Below are 25,940 nucleotides of genomic sequence, written 5' to 3' on the forward strand. Positions count from 1 at the left end.
TGTAACAAAGACTACCCTAAATACCTAAGAAGGCCTACACGTAAGTAGAAAAATAGGCAGTAGGCATGAGAAAATAAAAATGGCCAATAAACTTTGAATGTAAATTTCACAGGAGCAGAAATTTGTTCACTGCTGTCTCCAGCATCTGGAGCAGTACCCTGATGTTTATTTAATGTGAAGTAAAATGTGAAAACATGCTCCTTTTAAGTTTCAATCATGAAAACACAATTTTAAAGGAGACATATTTTGCCCATTGGATTGGAAAAAAATTTCATTGTTGCTTAGGAGGTGGGGAAATGTACACACTTGTGTGGTGCTGGAAGTGTAAACATACATTCTTGTTGTTTAGTCGTTAAGTCATGTCCAGCTCTTTTTGCAACCCCGTGACTGTAGTCCACCAGGTTCCTCTGTCCATGGGATTTTCCAGGCAAGACTACTGGACTAGGTTGCCATTTTCTTCTTCAGGGGATCTCACCCACAACTTCTGCATTGGCAGGCAGATTCTTTACCACTGAGCCACCAGGGAAGCCCAGTAGACATCCTACTGAAGGGCATCTGCATCTACCAAGTACAAGAATGCACATACCTTTTCATCTAACAATGCCAACCCTCAGGAAATTATTGAGCTCATGTGCTCGTTCAAAGGGTATCAATCACAGAACTGTCTGAGATAACTGAAAGTTGTTAAGTGACCTAAATACTCATCAACATGGAAGTAACTGAATAGGCTATGGTAAAATCAAACCACGAATAGTATGGAGTAGTTTAAAACAATGAGGTATTACTACAGGTACCAATCCACGCCTGCCCCATGCCCCCATACACATAAGTGAAAAAGGCAAGCTGCATAAGAATATTAACAAAGCAATACCCATAAAACAAAACTGTAGACATGTGCATATGATGCTCTCTACATAAATGCATAGAAAAAGGTTTGGATATGACATCTTTTCCTTCATATATATTCTGAAATCTTCCCATGTCAAAAGAAAAAAATCTAACTCATTCTTTTATAAAGGTTGTGGAATGTTTCATTGACTGGGTATAGCATGACCTAATCAATTCCCTGTTGATGAATATATAGTTGTTCTTGAACAGCTTTATCAAGTATAATTCGCATACTACACAATTCACCCACTTAAAGTATATAATTCAATGGTTTTGGAATATTATACTATTAATTTTTAAAAACTGTGATAAAACATAAAATTTGCCATTTTAACCATTTCAAGTACACAGTTCAATAGCATTAATTAAATGACTGTATCTTTTTTTATTATAAATAAATGCTAATGTTAATCAACTGGAGCCAAAATACATGGTAAATATTTGGAAAACCAAGCTGGAAATCATAGACTTGAGCCTATATCTTTATTCAAACACTTAAAAATCCTCTCTAAAGGGTTTAGGTTTATCATTGCCATTAAAATTTATTTTGGGGACCTATTGATACCGATATACATATATATATATATATATTTGAAATCCAGTTGATTTACAATATTGTGTTAACTTCAGGTGTGATTTGGTTATATGTATTCTTTTTTTTCTGATTCTTTTCCATTATGTTTATTACAAGATATTGAACATAATTCCATGTGCTATACAGTAAACCTGTATTGTTTCCTAAAATAAATAAATAAATAAAATAAATGCTGTAAATATACATCCTTATACATTCTTTGTGCACATGTGATCCTCTGCAGGATAGGCAGTATATTAAAAAGTAGACACATCACTTTGCAATAAAGGTCCGTATAGTCAAAACTATGGTTTTTCCCAGTAGCCATGTATGGATGTGAGAGTTGGATCAGAAAGAAAGCTGAGTGACAAAGAAGTGATGCTTTTGAACTAGGTGCTGGAGAAGACCCTTGAGAGTCCCTTGGACTACAGAAAGACCAAACCAGTCAATCCTAAAGGAAATCAATCCTGAATATTGACTGGAATGACTGATGCTAAAGCTGAAGCTCCAATACTTTGGCCACTTGATGTGAAGAACTGACTCATTAGAAAAGACTCTGATGCTGGGAAAGATTGAAGGCAGGAGGAGAAAGGGATGACGGAGATGAGACGGTTGGATGGCATCACTGACTCAATGGACATGAGTTTGAGCAAGCTCTGGGAGACGGTGAAGGACAGGGAAGCCTGGCGTGCTGCAGTCTATGGGGTCGCAAAGAGCTGGACATGACTGAGCGACCAAACAACAACAGGATAGAAAGCTCTCATCTGCTGAATATCAGTGATAAAGAGAAATACGGGTGAGTCTTTTCAGAAGATTACTACATCATTGTTAAATATGATTCTAAACCTCTAAAAAGGTATCAGTCCAGTCACTCAGTCATGTCCAACTCTTTGTGACCCCATGAATCACAGCACGTCAGGCCTCCCTGTCCATCACCAACTCCTGGAGTTCACCCAAACTCATGTCCATCGAGTCAGTGATGCCATCCAGCCATCTCATCCTCTGCCGTCCCCTTCTCCTCCTGCCCCCAATCCCTCCCAGCATCAGAGTCTTTTCCAATGAGTCAACTCTTCGCATGAAGTGGCCAAAGTACTGGAGTTTCAGCTTCAGCATCAGTCCTTCCAATGAACACCCAGGAAAGATCTCCTTTAGGATGGAGTGGTTGGATCTCCTTGCAGTCCAAGGGACTCTCAAGAGTCTTCTCCAGCACCACAGTTTAAAAGCATCAATTCTTCGGCACTCAGCTTTCTTCATAGTCCAACTCTCACATCCATATATGACCACAGGAAAAACCATAGCCTTGACTAGATGGACCTTTGTTGGCAAAGTAATGTCTCTGCTTTTCAATATGCTATCTAGGTTGGTCATTACTTTCAAGAAGTAAACGTCTTTTAATTTCATGGCTGCGGTCACCATCTGCAGTGATTTTGGAGCCCCCCAAAATAAAGTCTGACACTGTTTCCCCATCTATCTGCCATGAAGTGATGGGGCCAGATGCCATGATCTTAGTTTTCTGAATGTTGAGCTTTAAGCCAACTTTTTCACTCTCCTCTTTCACGTTCATCAAGAGGCTTTTTAGTTCCTCTTTACTTTCTGCCATAAGGGTGGTGTCATCTGCATATCTGAGGTTATTGAGATTTCTCCCAGCGATCTTGACTCCAGCTTGTGCTTCTTCCAGTCCAGCGTTTCTCATGATGTACTCTGCATATAAGTTAAATAAGCAGGGTGACAATATACAGCCTTGACGTACTCCTTTTTCTATTTGGAACCAGTCTGTTGTTCCATGTCCAGCTCTAACTGTTGCTTTCTGACCTGCATATAGGTTTCTCAAGAGGCAGGTCAGGTGGTCTGGTATTCCCATCTCTTTCAGAATTTTCCACAGTTTATTGTGGTCCACACAGTCAAAGGCTTTGGCATAGTCAATAAAGCAGAAATAGATGTTTTTCTGGAACTCTCTTGCTTTTTCGATGATCCAGCGAATGTTGGCAGTTTGATCTCTGGTTCCTCTGCCTTTTCTAAAACCAGCTTGAACATCTGGAAGTTCATGGTTCACATACTGCTGAAGCCTGGCTTGCAGGTAAGGACTCTTTATCTCTTTAAAGATAAGGATCTTTGCCGACAAAGGTCTGTCTAGTCAAAGCTATGGTTTTTCCAGTGGTCATGTACAGATGTGAGAGTTGGACCATAAAGAAAACTGAGTGTTGAAGAATTGATGCTTTTGAACTGTGGTGCTGCAGAAGACTCTTGAGAGTCCCCTGAACTGCAAGGGGATCAAAGCAGTCAATCCTAAAGGAAATCAGTCCTGAATAATTATTGGAAGGACTGATGCTGAAGCGGAAACTCCAATACTTTGGCCATCTGATGTAAAGAACTAAATCATTGGAAAAGACCCTAATGCTGGGAAAGATTGAAGGCAGGAGGAGGGTTCGACAGAGGATGAGATGGTTGGATGGCATCACCGACTTGATGGACATGAGTTTGAACAAGCTTCAGGGTTGGTATGGACAGGGAAGCCTGGTGTGCTACAGCCCACGGGGCTGCAAAGAGTTGGACATGATTGAGTAACTGAACCGAACTGAGAGAGATAAGGGATTTTCCAAAGCAAATGCAGAAGTGAAAAAACAAAAAAAACTCTGCATCTTCCTGAGTTCATTCAAGTTGTCAAGTATATAAATACAAGCCAGTTAAAGCAAAGGATGCTCTGTCCCCCAGTATCTGAGCATGCATATGCTAGACAATGGAGTCAGTTATCTGCTATCCGACAGCTTATCCTGAAATTTTTGGTCAAACGTACCACAAGCACTGGACCCTGCACTGGACACAGCCTTATCTGGTTTCCTAATCTGAACTTCACACTCTGATTAGAAGGTGACCTCTGGACATTCACTTAATCCTTCGGTTTTGTGTCTCTCTTCTGTAAAATGGAGGGTCTAGCCTGGACGCCAGCACTTGTACGGCCCAGGTCACAAGGTTGTGCTGGCAGGAATGAGGTCAGCCTAAACCCATAGGTGTGCCAGAGCCAACCTCCAGAGACTGAAAGCTCAGGTCTGAATGTGCCAGTGACTTGTTTTGGGGCCCTGAGCAAGTTACTAAACTGCTGGCAAGTCAGTCTTGAAAGCTGTCAATTGGTATTTACCTTACAGAGTGTTGTGACAATTTAATGAGATAAAGCACAAATACTGCCTCCTTGTGCCTGACATCAAAGATGCCTTCAATAAAGGGTAGCTTTGAGTGTTTTAAACACCAAAACATGTGTCAGTGCCATGGTTCCAAGTTGCTAAATACCCCAACTTATATAACAGAGTATGCTTCTGTACCATTTATAATGTGGCAATCACATTCAGTCAATCCTAAAGGAAATAAATTCTGAATATTCAATGGAAGGACTGATGCTAAAGCTCTAATACTTTGGCCACCTGATGCGAAGAGCTGACTCACTGGAAAAGACTCCAATGCCTGCAAAGACTAAAGGAAAAAGGAGAACAGGGAGACAGAGGATGAGATGATTAGGTAGCATCACCGACTCAACGGACATAAATTTGAACAAACTCCAGGAGACAGTGGAGGGCAGAGGAGCCTGGTGTGCTGCAGTCCATGGAATTGCAGAGAATCAGATATGACTTAGTAACTGAACAACAACAAAATCACATTCTGAGCACTTAACATCTATTAACTTATTTAATCCTCTCAACACCCTATGAGGCAAATATTATTACTTACATTTTACAAAAAAAAGAAACAGGCACAGAAGGTAAGAAACTCATTCTAGATCACAATTAGTGAATAGCATAACCAGGATTTGAATTCAGACAATCTCTTCTATAGGGTCTATATTCTTAACCACTACCTAAACTGTTATTGTTATTTACAAGTATCTGTATTTATTGGTATGGATATAAATACAGTATCTCACCCTATTCTGATAGCTCTCCAGTTTCAACATCTGATAGCAACAACCCTTTCTTACCAAGATCTTACTAAGATTACTTTGATAGAACACTCACTTTTCACTCTACCACCTAATTTTAAAATCTTTTTTTTTTTTAACGTATATGTGCTGCTGAAGCGAGCATTAAAACATCTTTTTAAATGACTACCAAATGAGAACGTTCTTAAAGGCAGCTATAAAAAGACTGCATATTAAGAGAGGACATTATTAAAGTTCTCATTGGTCACTCGTGGCCTCTAAGATCACACTGATTCCTATGTGTATAGGATGTTTTGAAAATCAAATGCTTGGCCACTACTTTCTCATATTGGGAAAGTATTCTGTTTCATTAGCTTACTTTATTTCCCTAGAGTTTCCACCGCAAAATTGAACAGGTTTTTCATGGGGTCTCAGAGTTAGACACGATTTAGCGACTGAACGAGAGAGGCTACACCTGCCCGGAATACAGTAATGATGTGGGCATGCGGAGGCTCAAGAGTGAGATCTTTTGCCTACTTCAACATACAGGTGATCAGCCAAAATGTTGATAGAATATATTTAATATATGGTATATAAAATACTGTATTTTCTAAGAATCTTGTTTTTATCCATTTCAGAAGGTCCTGAAAAGCCCCTTTGTAAAGCCTCACATATATGTATGTCCACACACACACACACATATATATGTCCAACTGGAAGAGAATGTTCCAAATGGCAGGAATTAATAATCCTTGGCACTCGCCAGAGTCTGGCACGTTTGCCTTGCTTATGGCACTTTCTCAGACTATCCTTGCAAAGGTTCCATAGTCAATGCAGTCGCTTTCATGTTACCTGTCCCTGGGTTACAGAACCTTTACTCCAATAGATTCTTATGTAAAATCTAGTGTAAGAAGTTAAGCTGAGCTGCTCTGGTTGAAGGAGCCAACCTGTTGTCTGTCTTCCTACCCACTAAAGTATGCCAAGTCACCTTGACAGAAGTTTCCCGGTTCTAGAGACCATTTGAAAACCGCAGGAACTGGAACGTGGATTCTAGGTTTGAGTTCCGAGCTCTGCTGCCTGCCAGCTCAACTGCCTTATGCAACTTCTCTCCAAGCCCCAGCTTCCCATCTGTAAAACAGGGGCACGTGCACGCTAAGTGTGTCAGTCATGGTGGACTCGGTGCGACCCCATGGACTGTAGCCCGCCAGCCTCCTCTGTCCATGGAATTCTCCAGGCAAGAATACGGGAGTGGGTTGCCATGCCCTCCTCTGGAGGATCTTCTCAATCTAGGGATCAATCCCACGTCTCTAATGTCTCCTGCATCAGCAGACAGGTTCTTTACCACTAGCACCACCTGGGAAGCCCCTAAAACAGGGATAACACTACTTAGTTCCCAGATTGACATCAGGGTTTAAAATAATATGTCAAAGTAGCTAGTATATAGCAAGCATTCAATAAAGTATACAACTTTAATGCTCAAAACCCCCTTTTTATTCCTTTTCTTTTAGATTTTTTTTTTTAAATGTGGACCATTTTTAAAGTCATTGTTGAGTTTGTTACAATATTGCTCCTGTTTTACGTTTAGGTTTTTTGGCCACAAGGCATGCGGGATCTTAGCTCCCCAACCAGAGACTGAAGGCAAGCCCCTGCATTGGAAGGTGACGTCTTAACCACCAGGGGAGTCTCTATTCCTTTTTAAACATATTTTCCCAAGGACAAAGAACAGAATGTTCTGTGGAATCACAGTTCCCTGGGGGCTACAAACTATGCAATTTTAGTGAAGAGTTACGTGAGTCAAAATATTTTCCCTATTTATCACTGTCCTTTGAACAATCTGTTTCCAAAAAACCATAACCCAACTCACAAAGACACAACCTTCCTAAAACTTTGTATTTTCCAGTGAGCACAAACTAAGATACCCTAGGTGCTAAGACATATTAGAAACCATCATCAGTTCTACATAAACACATTGCTATGCATAAAATAGGTAATTAATGAGAACCTACTATATATTAAGTTGGTGTAAAAGTAATTGCAGTTTTGCATTGTTGAAATTTGCTGTTAAATATTAGAATACGTTTTTTTTTTTTTAATCATTTATTTATTTTAATTTGGCTGCACTGGGTTTTAGTTGCTGCATGTGGGATCTAGCTCCTTGTCTAGGGATCGAACCCAGGCCCCCTGCATTGGGAGCACAGAGTCTTAGCCACTGGACCACCAGGGAAGTCCCTGGAATACATTCTTAAGCGTAATGTGGTTATGCCATATAGTATTTTCATGCACATTTCTCATTTTCTGATTTTTTTGCTAAGGACTTATTACTTTCTATTTTATATTTATTTTAGACTATTGAAATGATGTTAGACAAAAAGCAAATTCAAGAGATTTTTTTTTTTCAAAACGAGTTCAAAATGGGTCATAGAGCAGTGGAGACAACTCACAACATTAACAATGTATTTGATCCAGGAACTGCTAACGAATGTACAGTGCAGTGGTTGGTCAAGAAGTCTGCAGAGAGACGAGAGCTTTGAAGATGAGGTGCATAGTGGCTGGTCATCGGAAGTTGACAGCAACCAATAGAGAGGATCATTGAAGCCGATCCTCTCCCAACTATATGAGAAGATACTGAAGAACTCAACGTCGACCATTCTATGGCTGTATGGCATTTGAAGTACATTGGAAAGGTGAAAAAGCTTGATAAGTGGTGCTTCATGAGCTGACCACAAATCAAAAAAAATCATCCTTTTGAAGTGTCATCTTCTCTTATTCCTCACAACAATGAACCAGTTTTAGATTGGATTGTGATATATAACGAACAGTGGAATGTATGACAACTAGTGATTACCAGCTCAATGGCTGGACCAAGAAGAAGCTCCAAAGCACTTCCCAAAGCCAAACTTGTACCAAAAAAGGTCATGGTCACTGTTTCGTGGTCTGCTGCTGGTCTGATCCCCTACAGCTTTTTGAATCCTGGTGAAATCATTACATCTGAGAAGTATGCTCAGCAAATTGATGAGATGCATCGAAAACTGCAATGCCTGTAGCTGTCACTGGTCAACAGAAAGGGCCCAATTCTTCTCCACAAGGCCAAACTGCATGTCTTACAACCAGCGCTTCAAAAGTTGAATGAATTGGGTTATGAAGTTTTGCCTCATCTGCTGTATTCATCTGACCTCTCACCAAATAACTACACACTTCTTCGAGCATCTCAACAACTTTTTGCAGGGAAACAATATCACAACCAGCAGGAGTCAGAAAATGCTTTCTAAGAGTTTATGGAATCCAAAAGCATGGATTTTTATGCTATAGGAATAAACAAACTTATTTCTCATTGGCAAAAATGTACTGATTGTAATGGTTCCTATTTTGATTAATAAAGATGTGTTCGAGCCTACTTATGATGATTTAAAATTCATGGTCTGAACTGCAATTACTTTTATACCAACGTATTAGCACAGGGAACTCTACTCAGTGCTCTGTGGTGACCCAAATGGGAAGCAAATCCAAAAAAGAGGGAATATGTGTATACATAGACCTGATTCACTTTGCTGTAGAGCAGAAACTAACACAACATTGTAAAGCAACTATACTCCAATAAAAATTAATTTAAAAAGAAAAAAACCCAGGAAACCACCGTCAATTCTTTATCCTTCACTGTGTATGAGGGCAGCATTCAGTGCCCCAGATGCTGCTTGCAGTACACTCTCACCCTACCCCTTACTCCAGTCTGTTTTCTCCATTCATTTTACCAAGAATTCCTACCCTGTCACCTGTCTGCCTGGGAATAGTCAAAGCTTTGTCCAATTATCAGCTTCCCTGATAAACCTTTCTCGACTTTCCCAAGCACCCTGGATACCAGGCCTTTCAACATTTACAGCCCTGTTATGGTACTTTTCCAGAGAAGGCAATGGCACCCCACTCCACTACTCTTGCCTGGAAAATCCCATGGACGGAGGAGCCTGGTAGGCTACAGTCCATGAGGTCGCTAAGAGTTGGACACGACTGAGAGACTTCACTTTGACTTTTCACTTTCATGCATTGGAGAAGGAAATGGCAACCCACTCCAGTGTTCTTGCCTGGAGAATCCCAGGGACGGGGGAGCCTGGTGGGCTGCCATCTATGGGGTCGCACAGGGTCGGACACTACTGATGTGACTTAGCAGCAGCAGCAGCATGGTACTTTTCCTATTAAGGTGACTAGGTGTAAGGCCCCGGCCCTAGTTCCTAAAGAGAAAGGTCCAGGTTCTTTGCAGCCTCCCACCAAGGTTCTGATAGACAACAGGAGGGCAATAAATCAATTGTTGACTGAGTATATAAATGAATTACTGGAAGACACATTTGGATTATTAACCCAAATCTATCAGTTACCAAGACACAATTTTGGATCAGTTCCTTCATCTATGGAATCTGTTTGTTCTCAGCTCTAAGACAGGCATGTAAATAACTTAGAGCTTTTGTATAGCTTAAGTGAGGAAAATCTGCAAAGGGCCTAGCAGAGTGCCTGGCACATGACAGGTATGTAGTAAACAGCAGCTGCATGTCTTGCATTTTCTCACCCTTGCTGTTCCTACTCAATAACTTGCTAGAAAATGAGACCAAGATTAAGTTCCCTCTCTGTGCTGCTACACAACACTTGAAAAGTTTGAGTGGTTGTAGAGTTGACTCTAAAACAACACAGGGGTCAGGGGTGCCAAGCCTCTGAACAATCAAAAGTCTTCTTTGTAATTTAGTCAGTCCTTTGTATCTGTGGCTCCTTAGAGGATTCAACCAACTGCAGATCATGTAGTTGGTAGTATTTACTGTTAAAAAAAAAAAATCCACAGTGGACCCACGCAGTTCAAGCTCATGATATTCAAGGGTCAACTATATTTCATGATAACTCCATGAGTTATATACATATATATTATATATATATGTATATATATAAATAGAAAGTGTTTCTATCTTGTGCGTGGTTGGTAGGCACATACCTTGGTACAGCCACTATAAAAAATGGTATGGAATTTCCCCTCCCCACCCCCCAAATTAAAATTATATCTACCATGAAGAAAAAGTAAAGTGAAAGTGTTACTCACTCAGTCATGTCCAACTCTTTTGTGACCCCATGGGCTGTAGCCTGCCAGGCTCCTCTGTTCGTGGGGATTCTCCAGGCAAGAACACTGGAGTGGGTTGCCATTCCCTTCTTCAGGGGGTCTTCCTGAGCCAGGGACTGAACCCAGGTCTCCTGCACTGCAGGTAGATTCTTTACTGTCTGAGCCACAGGGAAGCCCCAATAACTACCATATCACCCAGCAATTCCACTTCTGGGTATTTACTTGAAGGAAACAGAATCAGTATCTCCAAGAGGTATCTTCACCCCCAAGTTCAAACAGTAGTAGTCATAATAGCCAAAACATGGAAACAACTTAAACGTCCACAGATGGATGAATGATAGAGAAAATGTGGTATGCACATAGAACGGAATTTTATTCAGCCATAAAAGAGAAGGAAATCTTGCCACCTGTGACAGCATGGAGGAAATGAGGGCATTATGCTAAGTGAACTAAGACACAGCTATGATCTGACTTATATGTGGAATCTGAAAAAGCTGGACTCACAGAAACAGAGTGGATTGGTGGTTGCCAGAGGCTGGGAAGCAGGGGAAATGGGGAGGTGTTGATCAAGGGAAACAAACTTCCAGTTATAAATTCTGGGGACTTAACAGACAGTACAATGACTACAGGCTTTTCCGATGGCTCAGCAATAAAGAATCCGTGTGCAATACAGGAGATCTGGGTTCAATCCTTGGGTCAGGAAGATCCCCTGGAGTAGGAAATGGCAACCCACTCCAGTATTCTTGCCTGGAAAATTCCATGGACAGAGGAACCTGGTGGGTTACAGTCACATGGGGTTGAAAAAAGAGTCAGACACAAGTCAGTGACTAACACACAGTGACTATAGTGAACAATACTGTATTATATGAAGTTGCTGATCGAATGACCAGACTTAAATATTCTCACCACCACCAAAACAACATAGTATAGACGTGAGGAGGAGGAGATGTTAACTAATCTTTTTCTGATTTTATAGTACATGTGTTTCAAATTTCAAACTTACATAAAATTATACACCAATTATATCTCAATACAGTTGGGAAAAAAATTTTAAGCATCTATTCCTAGGTACTCTAACATATCTCTCTGAATTCTAGATTTAATTATTATTAAATACTTTCGGTATATAAGTCTGGCATAACTATAATTTGTCTCCAAAATGACTGATTAAAAAAAAAATCTTTGTGTGATCTGTACTCTGTGAGGGCAAAAAAGACACAATGTGCAATGCATCATTAAAATGCTTCTAGCTAAGTTGTATGATTAAAAATAAATGATCTTTTAGATTTAAATGAATAATCAGGCCCAAATATGGTACTTAAATCAGAACCCTTTATGCTGATTAATTCTGATGAACTATTCTTATTTTTGTAGATTTAATATTATGCTTTGTTGGTGCTCTGGTTTATTGGCGTGTTTCTATTTTCTCACTATTTTTCTTATTCCAGACATGGCTGTTGCACTTTACTTCTTAAAAAGAATCTTTATCATAATGCAAAATGAACTGTAAAATAATCAGAAATTTTCTGCTTAAGAAAGCAAACCTATCAGGCAGGAGTCCATAGGATGATGATGACTCTCTCTGAGTGAAGCATGAAGTCTTTCACAAGGTAGGCTAGGTCTTCCACAATCTGCCCGTCTTGCCTCCTCTCGCCCCTTCGTGCTCTCCTCTCCAGCCACATTCAACTTTTGCTCCACAGGGTCCATATGCCCCTTCACCACCAGACCTTTGAACACACTATTTATGGCCTTAACTTCCACCTTTCACCTAACTCACTTCTATCCCTCAGTTCCCCTGCCATCGAGTCCCCCAAGGTGAATCCCATCTGCATTCATTAGGATGTCTCTTCCTTCCCATGAACGTCTCAGATCATCAGCTCCATCAGGGCAGGGGACACATTTGACTTCTTACCTCTATATTTTTATGCCAGCACATGTCACAAACTATATTAAGCATTTGGTACACGTTTGCTGAATAAATTGAATGAATCTGTCCAGAGATATAGATTAACTAACGCAACTTTGGGATCTATCACTTAACTTTATGGCTATCAGACTTCACTTATAACTGCATCCAACATGGTTGGCCAGGACCTCTGCAAGGAAAGAATTAACATAGCTGGTCTGTTTTACTCCCTCCTTGCTTATCTCGGCTGCTGCTGCTAAGTCGCTTCAGTTGTGTCTGACTCTGTGTGACCACAGAGACGGCAGCCCACCAGGCTCCTCTGTCCATGGGATTTTCCAGGCAAGAGTACTGGAGTGGGGTGCCATTGCCTTCTCCGTGCTTATCTCTAGAATACTTAAACTCATCATAATGCCCTTAACCAAATTCTGAGCACTACTCTTTCAATGTTCTCTAATTAATGATGCTATTCTGTACCCGCAAGACAAAGGGTCAGTATATACCAGCCTAAAGCATTTGTTTAAAGTAAACAGTAGTATTCATAATGGGTACCTGGTATTTAGTGTGGGTATGTGTCCTGGCTGGTCACGATAGTCATGTGACCAGCTCCTGTGAAGAACTCTGGGCCTCCAAGACTCGAGTGGGCTTCTGTGAGTGGAGACAGACTTCAGGTTGGAGAGAAGCATGCATCTGTGCAACCCTCACTGAGAACAGGTAAGCCCATGCTGACTTCTGTAGTTTTTGCTGCTGCTGCTGCTGCTGCTAAGTCACTTCAGTCGTGTCCGACTCTGCACAACCCCATAGACAGCAGCCCACCAGGCTCCCCCATCCCTGGGATTCTCCAGGCAAAATGTATCATTATTCTGCTGTGCCTGCACTGTGTCTTTTGCTTCATTAATCCTGGCTATGAATATGACTTTGTAGAGTCACGGGTCCTTTGGCAATTTACTAGTGGGTGGTCATGGGACCCCAACTTCTACTTCTTGAACTGCTGCCCTTTCGAGATGTCTATGATACTGCTTTTCATCTTTTTCCTACTTCATTGCTGATTTTTTTCCTATCTCCTTTGCTGGCTTCTATCTCTATCAGACTCAAAAGATTACAGTATCCTACAGCTCTATTCTGGCCCTCTTTTATCTCTATTCTCGTTAGATTTTTTTTTTAATCACATAGGTTTCAATGCCATCTACATGTTGATGACTCTTAAGTTTATTTCTATAGTCAAAACTTTCCTCCAAACTCCACCTATACATCTGTCTACTGGACATTCCCACTGGATATCTTTTAAGGATTTCAAATTTCTAAAATCTGTCTAAATCAGAGCTCTTTGTTTCAACCAAAACTTGTCCTTTTCTAGTGTTTTCTACCTTGGTAAATAATACCTTAGACACTTAGCTGCCCAAGCTGGAAACCTGAAAGTCATCCTGGATCTTTTATTGTTCCCTGATCCCTGCCCACTCTCTTCCAATCCATTAGCAAGTATTGTTGGTTTTATTTCCAAAGCAAATCTCTAATCCCTCCACTTCTCTCCATTTCTAATACAGCATCTTCATCCAAAACACCACCGTTAACCAGTGCCTGGATTATTATAACTGAATTATTTTCCCTCCGTCTATACTTTCCCCTTTCTAATTAACTCTCTACTCATCAGACAGCAGCAGAGGACGAGATGGTTAGATAGCACCACTGACTCAACGGATATGAATCTGAGCAAACTCCAGGAGATAGTGAAAGACAGGGAAGGCTGGCGTGCTCTAGTTCACAGGGTTGCAAAGAGTCAGACACGACTTAGCGACTCAACCACAGCAACAGCAGCCGAAGTCACAATTTTTCTAAACCCACATCAGATGACATCATTTTGATTAAAACTGTTCAGTAGTTTCCTGTTATTATCAGAAGAGCATTCAAGCTCTCCTTCTTTGAATTCATGTGCCGGGCACTCTATGGACTGTCCCCTGCACCCCTCTCCAGCCACGCCCACTACTATTCTCCCCCTGCTCGCTGTGCTCCAGCGCCACTGGCCTCGTTTCTGTTCTTGGAATACAGCAGACTCCTCTACCCTCAAAACCTCCTCTCTCTCTGCCTACCCCTACACTGTGAGCTAGAGCGTGCTGCTGAATCTGAAGACACAGTCTGTACATTTAGAAGTATACGTTCCTAAAACTCAGAAGATGACCAGGCCCAACTAAATGCTTGTTAAGGCTAGAATGTGGTATTTCCAAATTTGTCTGTTTTTTTCATAAACAGAAAGGAATTTACTGGTAACAAATGATAACCCTGCCAGGCTTATCTCTAGGACAGCAAGATTATTCAGTCTATAAGAGTAAGTGTGTTCCTCAACTGAGCAACCTGCATCTCAGCTTTAACTCCACACACATTTGGTATTATCCGTGGTGGTTTGCTGGTTTAGTTGCCAAGTTGTTGTCTGACTCTTGCGACCCCATGGACTATAGCCCTCGAGATTCCTCTGTCCATGGGATTCTCCAGGCAAGAATACTGGAGTGGGTTGCCATTTGGTATTATTATAAATATAATATAAAGGGTGCTGCAGTCGTGTCCGACTCTGTGCGACCCCACAGACGGCAGCCCACCAGGCTCCCCCATCCCTGGGATTCTCCAGGCAAGAGTACCGGAGTGGGGTGCCATTGCCTTCTCCAATGCATGAAAGTGAAAAGTAAAAGGGAAGTCGCTCAGTCGTGTCTGACTCTTAGCGACCCCATGGACTAGAGCCCACCAGGCTCCTCTGTCCATGGGATTTTCCAGGCAAGAGTACCAGAGTGGGGTGCCATTGCCTTCTCCAGTATTATTACCAAGGTGCAAATATATTTAATTATTAAAATAATGGGGAAACTTCTGTGGAAGTGCTCCATGTTAAAATGATCTATACTCTCCACACATCCCCACTTTCCATGCTGTTTACTTTCACAAGAGTAAACAGGCCCTGTAAAAGAATTTTAATGGACGGGCTTGACTGAGTTACCAATGAACAAGAGAATGAATATTTAATAGGGATTAAAAAATCAAAGATGCTTTCAACCTTCAATCTGTTGACCTCTGTATTTCCAAAACCTGTACATCTTAAATCTGTAAAGCATTGCTGAGTTTGGAAGGAAAAAAAAGACTCTTAACATTAAGAGATTCCAAGTACCTGCTTAACATTTGTGTGTGTGTGGCGGGGAGCGGGGCGGCGGGTGGAGAGGTCCTTTCTCTTTTTTTTACATTTTCTAAATATACTTGAATTATTTTTGCACTGTTCAAATAAAACCAGGGATATTTACTTAAACTCTTCTTAATGGAAAGGGGTCTGTGTGTGTATCTCTTGTATTTACTCTCTCAACACATGTTTGGTTAGTGTCTGGGGGGCTGAGGGGAGAGGCGGACAAAACCCCTTTAGGTTGGCAGTGAACAGTTCAGTTATCCGCCTTACTGCCCGAAGGACACTAACGTCCCTACTGCCTCCTCCCACATGCCAGTGACTCACTGTGGGTCCTCCATTACCACTACTCCAAGTTATACTATTTTACTGTAGTTTGAGCAAAACACTTTACATGGCCAGGAAACAATTCATTTTCTTGACACTTATGGGTACATACTACATACTATATAATGTTGCATAAAGTTACATATAGTATGTGTAACTACATAAATGTCTATAAAGTATACATAAAAATAAACATCTTATATACATACACATAGCATACTATATACTATACTGTATAAAAGTGTATTTACATTAAAGTTTCCTTTACAGTGCATGGAAAAACTCTTCAGCTGTGACCCTCAGAGCGCCTGTCACATACAATCAGCGCATATTTGGGACTATGATACACAGATGAGCAAAAGCCCTGCCCTCCAGGTGCAATATAGACAGAGGGGCTGGAAGATGCTCAGGAAGAGTCTACCTCTGCCCAAGCGTCTAAAGAAACGCTTCCAGGAGGAGATGACACTTTGAATTCAGCTCAATCAACGGAATAAATGATCGAGTGGTCCCCAACACCCATTCCTGCTCCGAAAGTGCGGCAGTGTGCTCAACATTCACCTGACTACATTCCTAGTACTCCTGTGCACGCTGTTGGAAAGGGGCGCTCAGTTACATGTCGGGAGGACTGTCAGCTCAGGTGACTGTGGTCGTGCTCCTTAGTGTGGTTCTAGTTCCCGCAGAGATTTCTATCAGAGCAATTTTTAAAAACTGCGTAAACAACTCCCTGAAAGCTCTTTGTTTATACAGATTGCAGGTTTGCTTTCTTCTCCCAGACTTTGTGACAGTGCCTGCATATTTGAAGGGTTTACCCTGTTGTTAATGCCTTTATACCCCACCATGAAGGCTGTTATCTTCAGGAAGCTCTGGGGAGGTTCAGAAGCCTGAGGAGCCTAAGTCTGAGGAGCCAGTTTGAAGCCAACTTGTTTGAAGTTGGTGGCATTTTTGTGATGCCATGGAGATTAAACCTCCAGTTGAGCTTTTGATAAAGTTATGTATGTGAAAGGCCACAGACCAGAAAATGTGCACTTTTTAACCATCTGACATGCAGCAGTCCTTACAAAACAGGCATGAGAAAACATTTTTTAACGTGGAACTTATGTCTGTTTTTGTATTTTTTATTTAATGTCTGTTTATTTGCACACAAACTCAAATAAGGATTTCCTACCTTCTCAGCAAACTACTATCTTACATTGCATTGAATGACTACAGAGCTAGAAAGAATACCAATTGCTTTAAATCACCAGATAGGAAGTTCTGATTTAATCTCTTTCCCTTAACCCAAATGCATGTTGGTATTTGATATAATCTTTAAAAATTTAACTTTTTGGTAATAACCTATAAGGGAAAAGAATCTGAAATATATATACACACACACATATTTTATGTATATATAAACTAAGTCACTTTGCTGTACACCTGAAATATAACATTGTAAATCAACTATACTTCCTTTTTTTTTTACTGTAATATTCTTATCTTACTTTCTGACTTTGTATTCTTTGAGAAAGGGACACTCTAAATGCACAAAATAAAGGAAGGAAACAGGGTGAACAGCAGTTAGTTCTCAACTCTAGATTCTATTTGTCACTGTAGTGTTACCTCCAGACACACAGTTTTTTTGGTTAAGAACAGAAACCAAATACCTTTGGGACGCTGGCTACACAAACCTGAAGAGGGTCCTTTATCAGCTCTCTGCATCTGTGGTTTTCGACCAACAGTTCCAAACCCTATCAGTTGAGGCCTCTTTTCACACCCAATATTTCGCAACTCTTCTTTTATTTACTGTGTTGGCATAAAATTCACAGAAAATATTTGCCTAGGTAATTTCAAAAAGATTTATATATCAAGGAAAAAAAGAAAGCAATTTATAATAAACCATGTTATCAATATGTAAATACTTGGGCACCATCCACTCAAAGACACAATGAAAAAGATGCTTATATCAATTCTTGAGACTCACAGTGAAGGCATTTATTACAAATGCAGACTGATACAGCTGTGTGCCCACTGGTGTCAGGATTTTATGTGAAAAATCTCAAAATCAGGTTCAGAGAAAAACATAATAAAATTTTCCTCAATTTACCTATAGTTACATTCCTGCAAAGTTTGTTACATATTAATATTGTGAAGGAAAATATTTTGCATTTGTAAATAAAAGAATTAGTTTTAGGTTCAGATGATGGTAAGCTTGTCTTTCACTTATGGAAGACATTAGAAAGTATGGGGGACGATTTTTCATTATGCATGACAATTCTGTATATTTGTTAACACCACCAGGAGGATGCATTATCAGCAAGGTCCCCCATCCAAAGACTTCAAAGTTATGGCCTAAACCGTCCCTCAATTTTCAAATTTTCCCCCTAGGGGGCGGTACTGCTCTTAATGAGAAACACTATTATCAACTTCAGAGATGGCATTTAGGTGGGTGGGTGTCCACAAAGTGTGCAAACCAGAACTTCAGCCTTCTCCTTTTGCCTCATAATCAAACAGTTTTGGTATAAAGAAAAAAGATTAAGTCTACACAAAAATATGGAATTCACACCGCTTTGGATGAAACTGCAAATACTGAAAAGGGGTCAAGGAGTTCTACAGAATATCACTCAGCACAAAAAACATTTAAAACAGGCCTTTCCTTGGATGATAGAGTATGCTTGTCTACTTTTTCAGAATCACAGGGATCGGGGCAACGGGAGAGGCAAGGATGTGTGGGGGAGGGGAAAGAGACAAAAAGAGAGAAAAGGTAACCGGAGAAACTTTTCTCTTCAGCAAAGTGCTTTTAAGGGTTCACTACTGGGCAAGACAGACTTGGTTCCAATCACTCTGTCATTTACTGACTATGGATGATTCATTCAATCTCAATTCTTCCCATGTGAATTGAAGGGTAATAATGGTATTTCACACTCTTGCTAGAGTGATTAGGTGAGGTGTATGTGTAAAGTGCTATAGGTAAAGAGTAAAATTCAATTAATGTCGGCTGTCACTATCCTTTAAGTTTCAAATGGCCCTAGAGTATTGGTGTTTGGATATATTTGAGATTTGGAACAAAAATTGTTCCTAGACACAAGAAGCAGAGTAAAATTCTGTTATTTTTTGGATATTCTATCTCATCCTCTTCAAATATCATCCTACAAATATGGTGGAAATCTAAATCATTTCCTTGTAAGAAAAAAAAAAAAAAGCAGTGTCTTTAAGAAACTGAGTGGTTATAAAACAAGGCTGATATTCCTAAGATGTTTCAGAAAAGGACCTTACATTTCAAGTTAAAGAAGGGGAAAGGCTAACTCAATGTAATCTGAAATCACAAACATGTATATTACAGCTGAAATTCCTAGATTTTAATGGTCTTCTTGGTATTTAGTCCTCAATATGTCAATATTTACATCACAAAAAGCATTTTATGCAGGATCTCAAGCAAACTGGCTGTCCAATCACATTTGGGAAATGAACAGAGTGACAGAAAACTGAACGTCGTGCAAAAGTCTTAAATACAATGTTCTTTTCCGAGGGTAAATTGCTAGTCAAAATCTAGTCAAAGGCAGTAGACAACGAGAGATCTGCATACGCAAACGCAGCGCATGCCTCTTTGGGGCTGGAATCTAAGCCAATTCTAGGAAGATTTTTGAGCATATGCAATGTTATGAAGATTCCTGGCAGAGAAATTCAATACAATATCTGTTGAATGAATATAGGACAGTGAGAGTTCGTGAGGTAAATGCACGAGAAGTAAATTCTCCTTTATACTTTAAACAATCATGAAAAAATCATGGTACAGTGATCTTTCATCATCATCATCAAAACAGTCAGCATATCTACCTTCTTAGCAAATGTTAAAGTAAACAACATTGTTAACTACAGGCACTCCACCGTACAGTAGATCCCTAGGACATATTCATCCTGATGACCAAACTCTGTACCCTTTGGCAAATACTACAGAAATCTTTAAAGCCACTAATGCCTGATTTATCACTGATATAAGATTTAGAAGAGTTAAGCATACATTTCTTGTGCAATTATCAAATCAATACACTCTTAGGAAATAAGTTTGGTTACATGTATCAAATACATAAAACTGCTTTAAGTGTTGGTAATTTCCTTTTTGGAAATGTATCCTCAATAGCAGGTCTTATCCTGAACGGCAGTGCTTATGTAATACTTTACCATGATCCAGGAAGTATTCTAACCACCCAGGGTCACACTGCTACAAAATAGAGAATCTGGAATTTGAACTTGGGCCTTGTGGTTACCAAGCCTGTGTGCACTCTGACAACTTTAGTTGTTTTAGCTACAAAGATGTTCTCTATGGCATTAAATTTTATTTATTTTTAATTGAAGGATAATTGCTTTACAATATTGTGTTGGTTTCTGCCATATATCAACATGAATCAGCCATTGGTATACATATGTCCCCTCCCTTTTGAACCTCCATTTTTTTTTTTAACAACAAGAAAAGTTTAGAAACAAACTAAGTGTTCATCAGTGGGGTCTAAGTTAAACAAACAATAGTACGTCCATTGATAGGACACGTAGCAGGCATTAAAAGTTAAGTTTTAGAAAAATGTTTGCACAGGCAAGCAAGTCATTTGGCTCAGTGGGAGGGGAGAAAGACACAAAGGGCATATAGCCTTTTAAGTTTACTAAATGTTTCCTTTGGATGGTGAGATTTTAATTTTCTTCTTGGTGCTTTGTTATATCTTCCCAAATGTCTAGATGAACTTGAGTTTCTTTTGTACTCAGAAAAAAAATTGCTCATAACAAAGTTCTGTCCAGATCAGCACAGCCCAAAATGCAGTGCAAGTCATATGTAATTTAAAATGTTTTAGAAACCACAACCATGTTAACAAAATTAAAACCAGGTGAAGTTAATTTTTAAATATGTCTTATTTCACCTATATATTTAAAACATTACATTTTAACAAGGAATCAATATAAAATATTAATGGACTATTTTACTTTTTGGTATTAAAATCTTCAGAGTCACTTTTAGCTCATCTTAATTTGGTCTGGTCACATTTCAACGGCTCAATAGACAAGTGGCAACTAACTACTGTGTTGGATCTTGGCAGAAGCTTTATTTTCAGATCAAATGTGCCCAAAACATGACTCTGAAACCCTCCACTAACTACCACAATCTCCATGCAACCACATCTATGTGGAACTGCTTCCTTGATGAGAAAGATGTGCTTGAGACCTAACACTTGTCAGCTGTGTGATCTTCAGCAAGTTAATTGACTTATCTGTACCTCATTGGACCCATTCTGTAAATGACGTTAATGCCTACTTTGAGATGTTGAGATTTAAAAAACATATTAAAACACCCAATACGTGGAAAGCACTTTATAACATATTGTTATCTAATCCTTGACCTTTGCAACCTTCCTTATTCAGACAAAGGTTAGACTTAGCAAGAGGAAAGACAAGATTCTTAGAATAGATGTAGGAAATCTTATTTTAAATGGTCCTAGAACTAATCAGAGGGGATGTGAAGAGAAAAGCTGGGGAGTCTATTGATACAACAAATACATTTGTATTTTAAAGGGGGCTATCTGATGGCAGGACACAAATGGCACACTTTTCGGCTTGCTTCACAAGACCCCTTTGGCAAATATTCAAGCCACTAAACAAACATAAAAATCACTGAATATGTGCCAAACACACTCCACAAAGGGACTTAGGAATAATTAAAAAGATAGGAGAAGATAATTACAGCATTGTCATGATTTTTGCCATATATCAACATGAATCAGTCACAGGTATAATGTGTTCCCCCATTCTGAACCCCACTTCTACCCGCTCCCCACCCCTATCCCCCTGGGTTGTCCCAGAGCACTGGCTTTGGGTGCCCTGCTTCATGAATCAAATTTGCACTGGTCATCTATTTTACATACGGTAATATACTTTCAATATATGTTTCAGAATATGTTTCAACACTATTCTCTCAAATCATCCCACGCTCTCCTTGTCCTACAGACCCCAAGTCTGTTCTTTATATCTGTGTCTCTTGCTGCCCTACTGTATGTAGGACTGTCATTACCATCTTTCTAAATTCCAAATATATGTGTTAATATATAGTATTTGTGTTTCTCTTTCTGACCTGCTTCACTCTGTATAATAGACTCCAGTTTCATCCACCACATTAAAGTTGACTCAAATGTGTTATTTTTTATAGCTGAGTAATATTCCATTGTGTATATGTACCACAGCTTGCTTATCCATTCATCTGCTGATGGACATCTAGGTTGCTTCCATGTCCTAGCTATTGTAAATAGTGCTGCAATGAACATTGGGATACATGTGTCTCTTTCAATTCTGGTTTCCTCAGGGTGTATGCCCAGCAGTGGGATTGCTGGGTCATACAGTAGTTCTAATCTCCACACTCTTCTCCACAGTGGCTGTACCAGTTTGCATTCCCACCAACAGTATAAGAGGGTTCCCTTTTCTGCACACCCTCTCCAGTATTTTTTGTAGACTTTTTGATGACAGCCATTCTGATTGGTGTGAGATGGTACCTCATTGTGGTTTTGATTTGCATTTCTCTAATAATGAATGATGTTGTGTGCAGAGCTTTTGTGTAGGTTTCAAACATTTCAAAATTAAAAACTGGAAAAATACTCAATTATAATAGAAGGCCATTAATCATGACATTTATTTTTTTGGCATCACTCTTTATAACAGAGGCCACTAGAAACTATATAGATGGCTCAAAGACGAATGACTAACAAATTAACATAATCAACATAAAATATTATATAGCAACCAATTCACACTAGCAAACCATTCAATTCATAGAAATACGTAATGAAATAATATGAACTGGGAGAAAGAAAGCAGACTATAATCCATGATCACAGCAGTGAAAATACATGTGACAGGCATTTACAAAAGCTAAAAATAAATTGGCAAGGTAGAAATATTACTTTCCCTTCTAGGTAGGTTGTCCACGTTCATAATACAAAAAAGAAAAATAAATAACACATATGGTAAATCATGTTTGCTAAGTAAGCATCTTACATCAGAGGGCAAGATGGCCAGGGAGAACTGTCCATCTAGCAAAAAGAGTACCAACAACCATACAAGGATGCCCTGGCAACCAGCTCCCAGTTACCACTGTACAGTTTAACCTCCTGCTCGGAACCCAATAGCAGATTTGGGACTTATCTTAATCAGAGTAATTATTCAGAGCATACTCAATACAAAGCTTTGACCTAAACTAGCATCATTGTATTTTTTACATGGTAATTCCCCAGTCCTTTAACTATAAGAGTGCACACAGATAAAAACAATTAAAGCTTGCTGGCTTTCATTATTGCTATAGTCTGACAGCATGCAGGGTAGATCAAAATAGCTGGTTGACATTGAGAGAGAGTCCCTGATTTTCTTGCACAAGCACTTTGTGCTTGAAAAAATAAAAGCTAACTCACTTAGTACTTAAAAATTAACAACATTCACATTGCCTTGTGGTTTAAATGATGACTGAACAATAACTCAAGTCAGCTGTGCTCTGTTTTTCCTTTATTGATATAATTAGTATTCTGAGATCTTTTAAAGTTGCTCTTCTTTACCCCTAGGGGAAAACAATTTCAAAAGGCTATATACGTATGCTGATTCAAGATATGCTTTCTCATACATTCAATCTCTATAATTTTGGATTATAGAGCAATATAGAATAATTCTGGCACCAACTCTTTAGCAATGCTGTTTAAAAACAAAGATGCCATTACACACAAGCCTAGGATTTTTCTGTTGCATTGCATATAAGCAAACTTATGGAACACTGCTTACAATATAAACCACAGCCTTAAGTTTTTGGGAAATGATTACTTCAGAATATGGTGATTAAGAGACTCCCAAATTGGCTGAAAAACACAGAGCTAAAATTCAGTTGGGGTTGAAACACACCTTATAAAGAGTTGAGATCCAAGAGACTCATGCACAGATCTTTGATTTACCACTCATTTTGCAGGACTTAAAACCAAAAGAACAGATTTGCAGATTGTTAAAGTATTATTCTGGTGTGGGGGAAAAAAAAAAAAAAAAAGAGTTGAGATCCAAATTACATACACTTGACAAAACTTAAATATTTAGTCAACTGGTATGTTTTGGGGGAAGTACCAATATAAGATTAATAATACGTGGTAAAATTATTTGTCTTTTCCCCCAAATATTTAAGCCTTGAAGCAGAATGATCTGTGTGCCAATCCTGGTTATAAAACTCACTAGTGATCTGGGGTGTTCTTGGGCAAAATACTCATTTCACTATGATTCAGTTTTCCTATCTACTAAAAAATAATTAATATAACATACATTTACATGTTTATACTCAATATATGGCTTCCAAATTAAAATACAGTATTTAAATAATGAGCATGAAAATACTAGGAGCAATACCAGTCACTGCTATGGTACACTTATTATTCAGCAATTGTCTTATTCCAATGAATAATTTTTAAAACAGCATTTTAATCAGTACCAGAGTCACTTTTTTTTTTTACATAACTTTAAGCCATAGGGCTAATTATACATGATATAGAAATCTCACCAACAGAACTGAACTATTTCGAATTTAAAAGAGACTTGCAGACAGGATCCTAACAGTCTGAATCATATTTAAAGAAGCCATCAGAAAGGGAAACTTGAGATGGGTAAACAGACTTCCTTTGCAAAAGTTTATCTAGAAAACTAAAGGCTAAAATATTCATTCCAAGAAATCTGTCTGCAAAATCCAAAATCAGAACGCCATTCACGCAAAGCACTCAATGACACCGAATGACAGCGGAGACATTTAGTAAAATTCAGATCTTAGTACTCCCCTGACAAAAAGCAACGCAACTCACAAAGGGAGAAACAATCTACACGCGAGACAGTGATGGATTCGCCTGGAGCCCCTCTGAGTAGCTTCATAGAAAGGGGACAGGAAACTAAGGTATATTTGATGAATGAAAGTGAGGACTAGGGGTTTTGGAAAGTACAGGAGACGCGCCCTACCTTGTACAGATTTCCCGATACTGTGTAAGTGAGTGATAGAACTGTAGTTTTGGGCAACATTCTTCAGAAACGCTTCCATCTCTGGCTGGTGGTGGTAGCTGAAGTCCAGGGCAGCTACCGCAGGCATTAGCAGCCCTAGCCAGAGGCGGGCGCAGTCCATGTTCTAGAGATGAATAAAAATAATAAAGCTGAGCAGATAAGGCAGGCGGTGGGCTGGAGGGAAAATGTGAATGCTACTAGCTCCCGCTCTGCTCTTTAGTATCAGATCTCCCGACACTAAAGCTCGCTGCTTCCGAAAGAGGTAAAAGTTGGAAGTAACACCTTCAGGAGTTAGCGTACCCAGAGCACCGGCAGCCCCAGGTGCCCACCATCCCGTAGCCCACCCAGCCCCTCCCCACGTCCGCTGCGCCTGACCCCGCGCGCCCCAGGCCTCACCCCTGCCCAGGCGCACACCACCGCCTGGCTGCAGCCGCTTGCCGAGACCAGACATTATAGCTGGGCCAGGGGGCGGGCGAGTTCAGGTCCCGCCCTCGACATCTAACTGACGTCGCTTTGGCCCACTCAGACACCGCGGGAGGCACTCCGGGGCGGGGTCTAGCCCGGCGACCCGGGCACCTCTGCCTGCTTCTCACCTGAGCCCGCCGGCGCCCACGCGGCGCGAGGATTCCAGGGCGCGGCGGCTTGTGCCGAGGCGTGGCAGAGCTTCCCGAAACCGAGTTACCTTGCGTGGTCTTAGTTTTTGCCGGCGCCCTAGGTTGGAAGTATCCTCACCTCGGCCACCGCTCCGTCCGATGTAGGGGTCCCCGGCGCTCCGCCCAACAGCTGCAGCAAGGGCTGGGACGGCTTCTCGCGTTGGGCGGTGCGGGCCGGCAAGCCCGGGGCTCACCTGGAGCCCCACGATGCGCCGTAAGTACCGGGCGGCCGCAGCTGCAGGCAGGCTTTTACGCTCTTCGACTCGCCAGGGCCACGCTCTCAGACGCTCCAGGCGCCCCCAGCCCTGCGGTCGCGTGGCGTTTCAGAACGTGTGTTCAGAAGTTTTAAATGAATCTTGTGGAATCCAGGAAAATTTCCGACAAATATTTATAGTGTATGAAAGAAAGAGAAAGTCGTTCA

At 40.3% G+C, this 25,940-nt stretch overlaps 1 protein-coding gene across 2 annotated transcripts in view; it reads right to left on the bottom strand.

Annotated features, from left to right (window-relative positions):
• The window catches only part of CPM (carboxypeptidase M), an 87,384-nt gene extending 62,035 nt beyond the window's left edge, over window positions 1-25,349 (bottom strand). For both annotated transcript variants that reach the window (XM_027542504.1, XM_027542503.1), the window contains exons 1-2: window positions 25,263-25,349; window positions 24,828-24,990 (exon numbers count right to left, since the gene is read on the bottom strand). In XM_027542504.1, coding sequence (XP_027398305.1) covers window positions 24,828-24,987 — 160 coding nt within the window. In that variant the 5' untranslated portion in view covers window positions 24,988-24,990; window positions 25,263-25,349. The remainder of the gene's footprint in view (window positions 1-24,827; window positions 24,991-25,262) is intronic.
• Between the last annotated feature and the right edge of the window lie 591 nt (window positions 25,350-25,940).

The sequence above is a fragment of the Bos indicus x Bos taurus genome, chromosome 5, assembly GCF_003369695.1.
Source record: "Bos indicus x Bos taurus breed Angus x Brahman F1 hybrid chromosome 5, Bos_hybrid_MaternalHap_v2.0, whole genome shotgun sequence".
Lineage (NCBI taxonomy): Eukaryota > Metazoa > Chordata > Mammalia > Artiodactyla > Bovidae > Bos > Bos indicus x Bos taurus.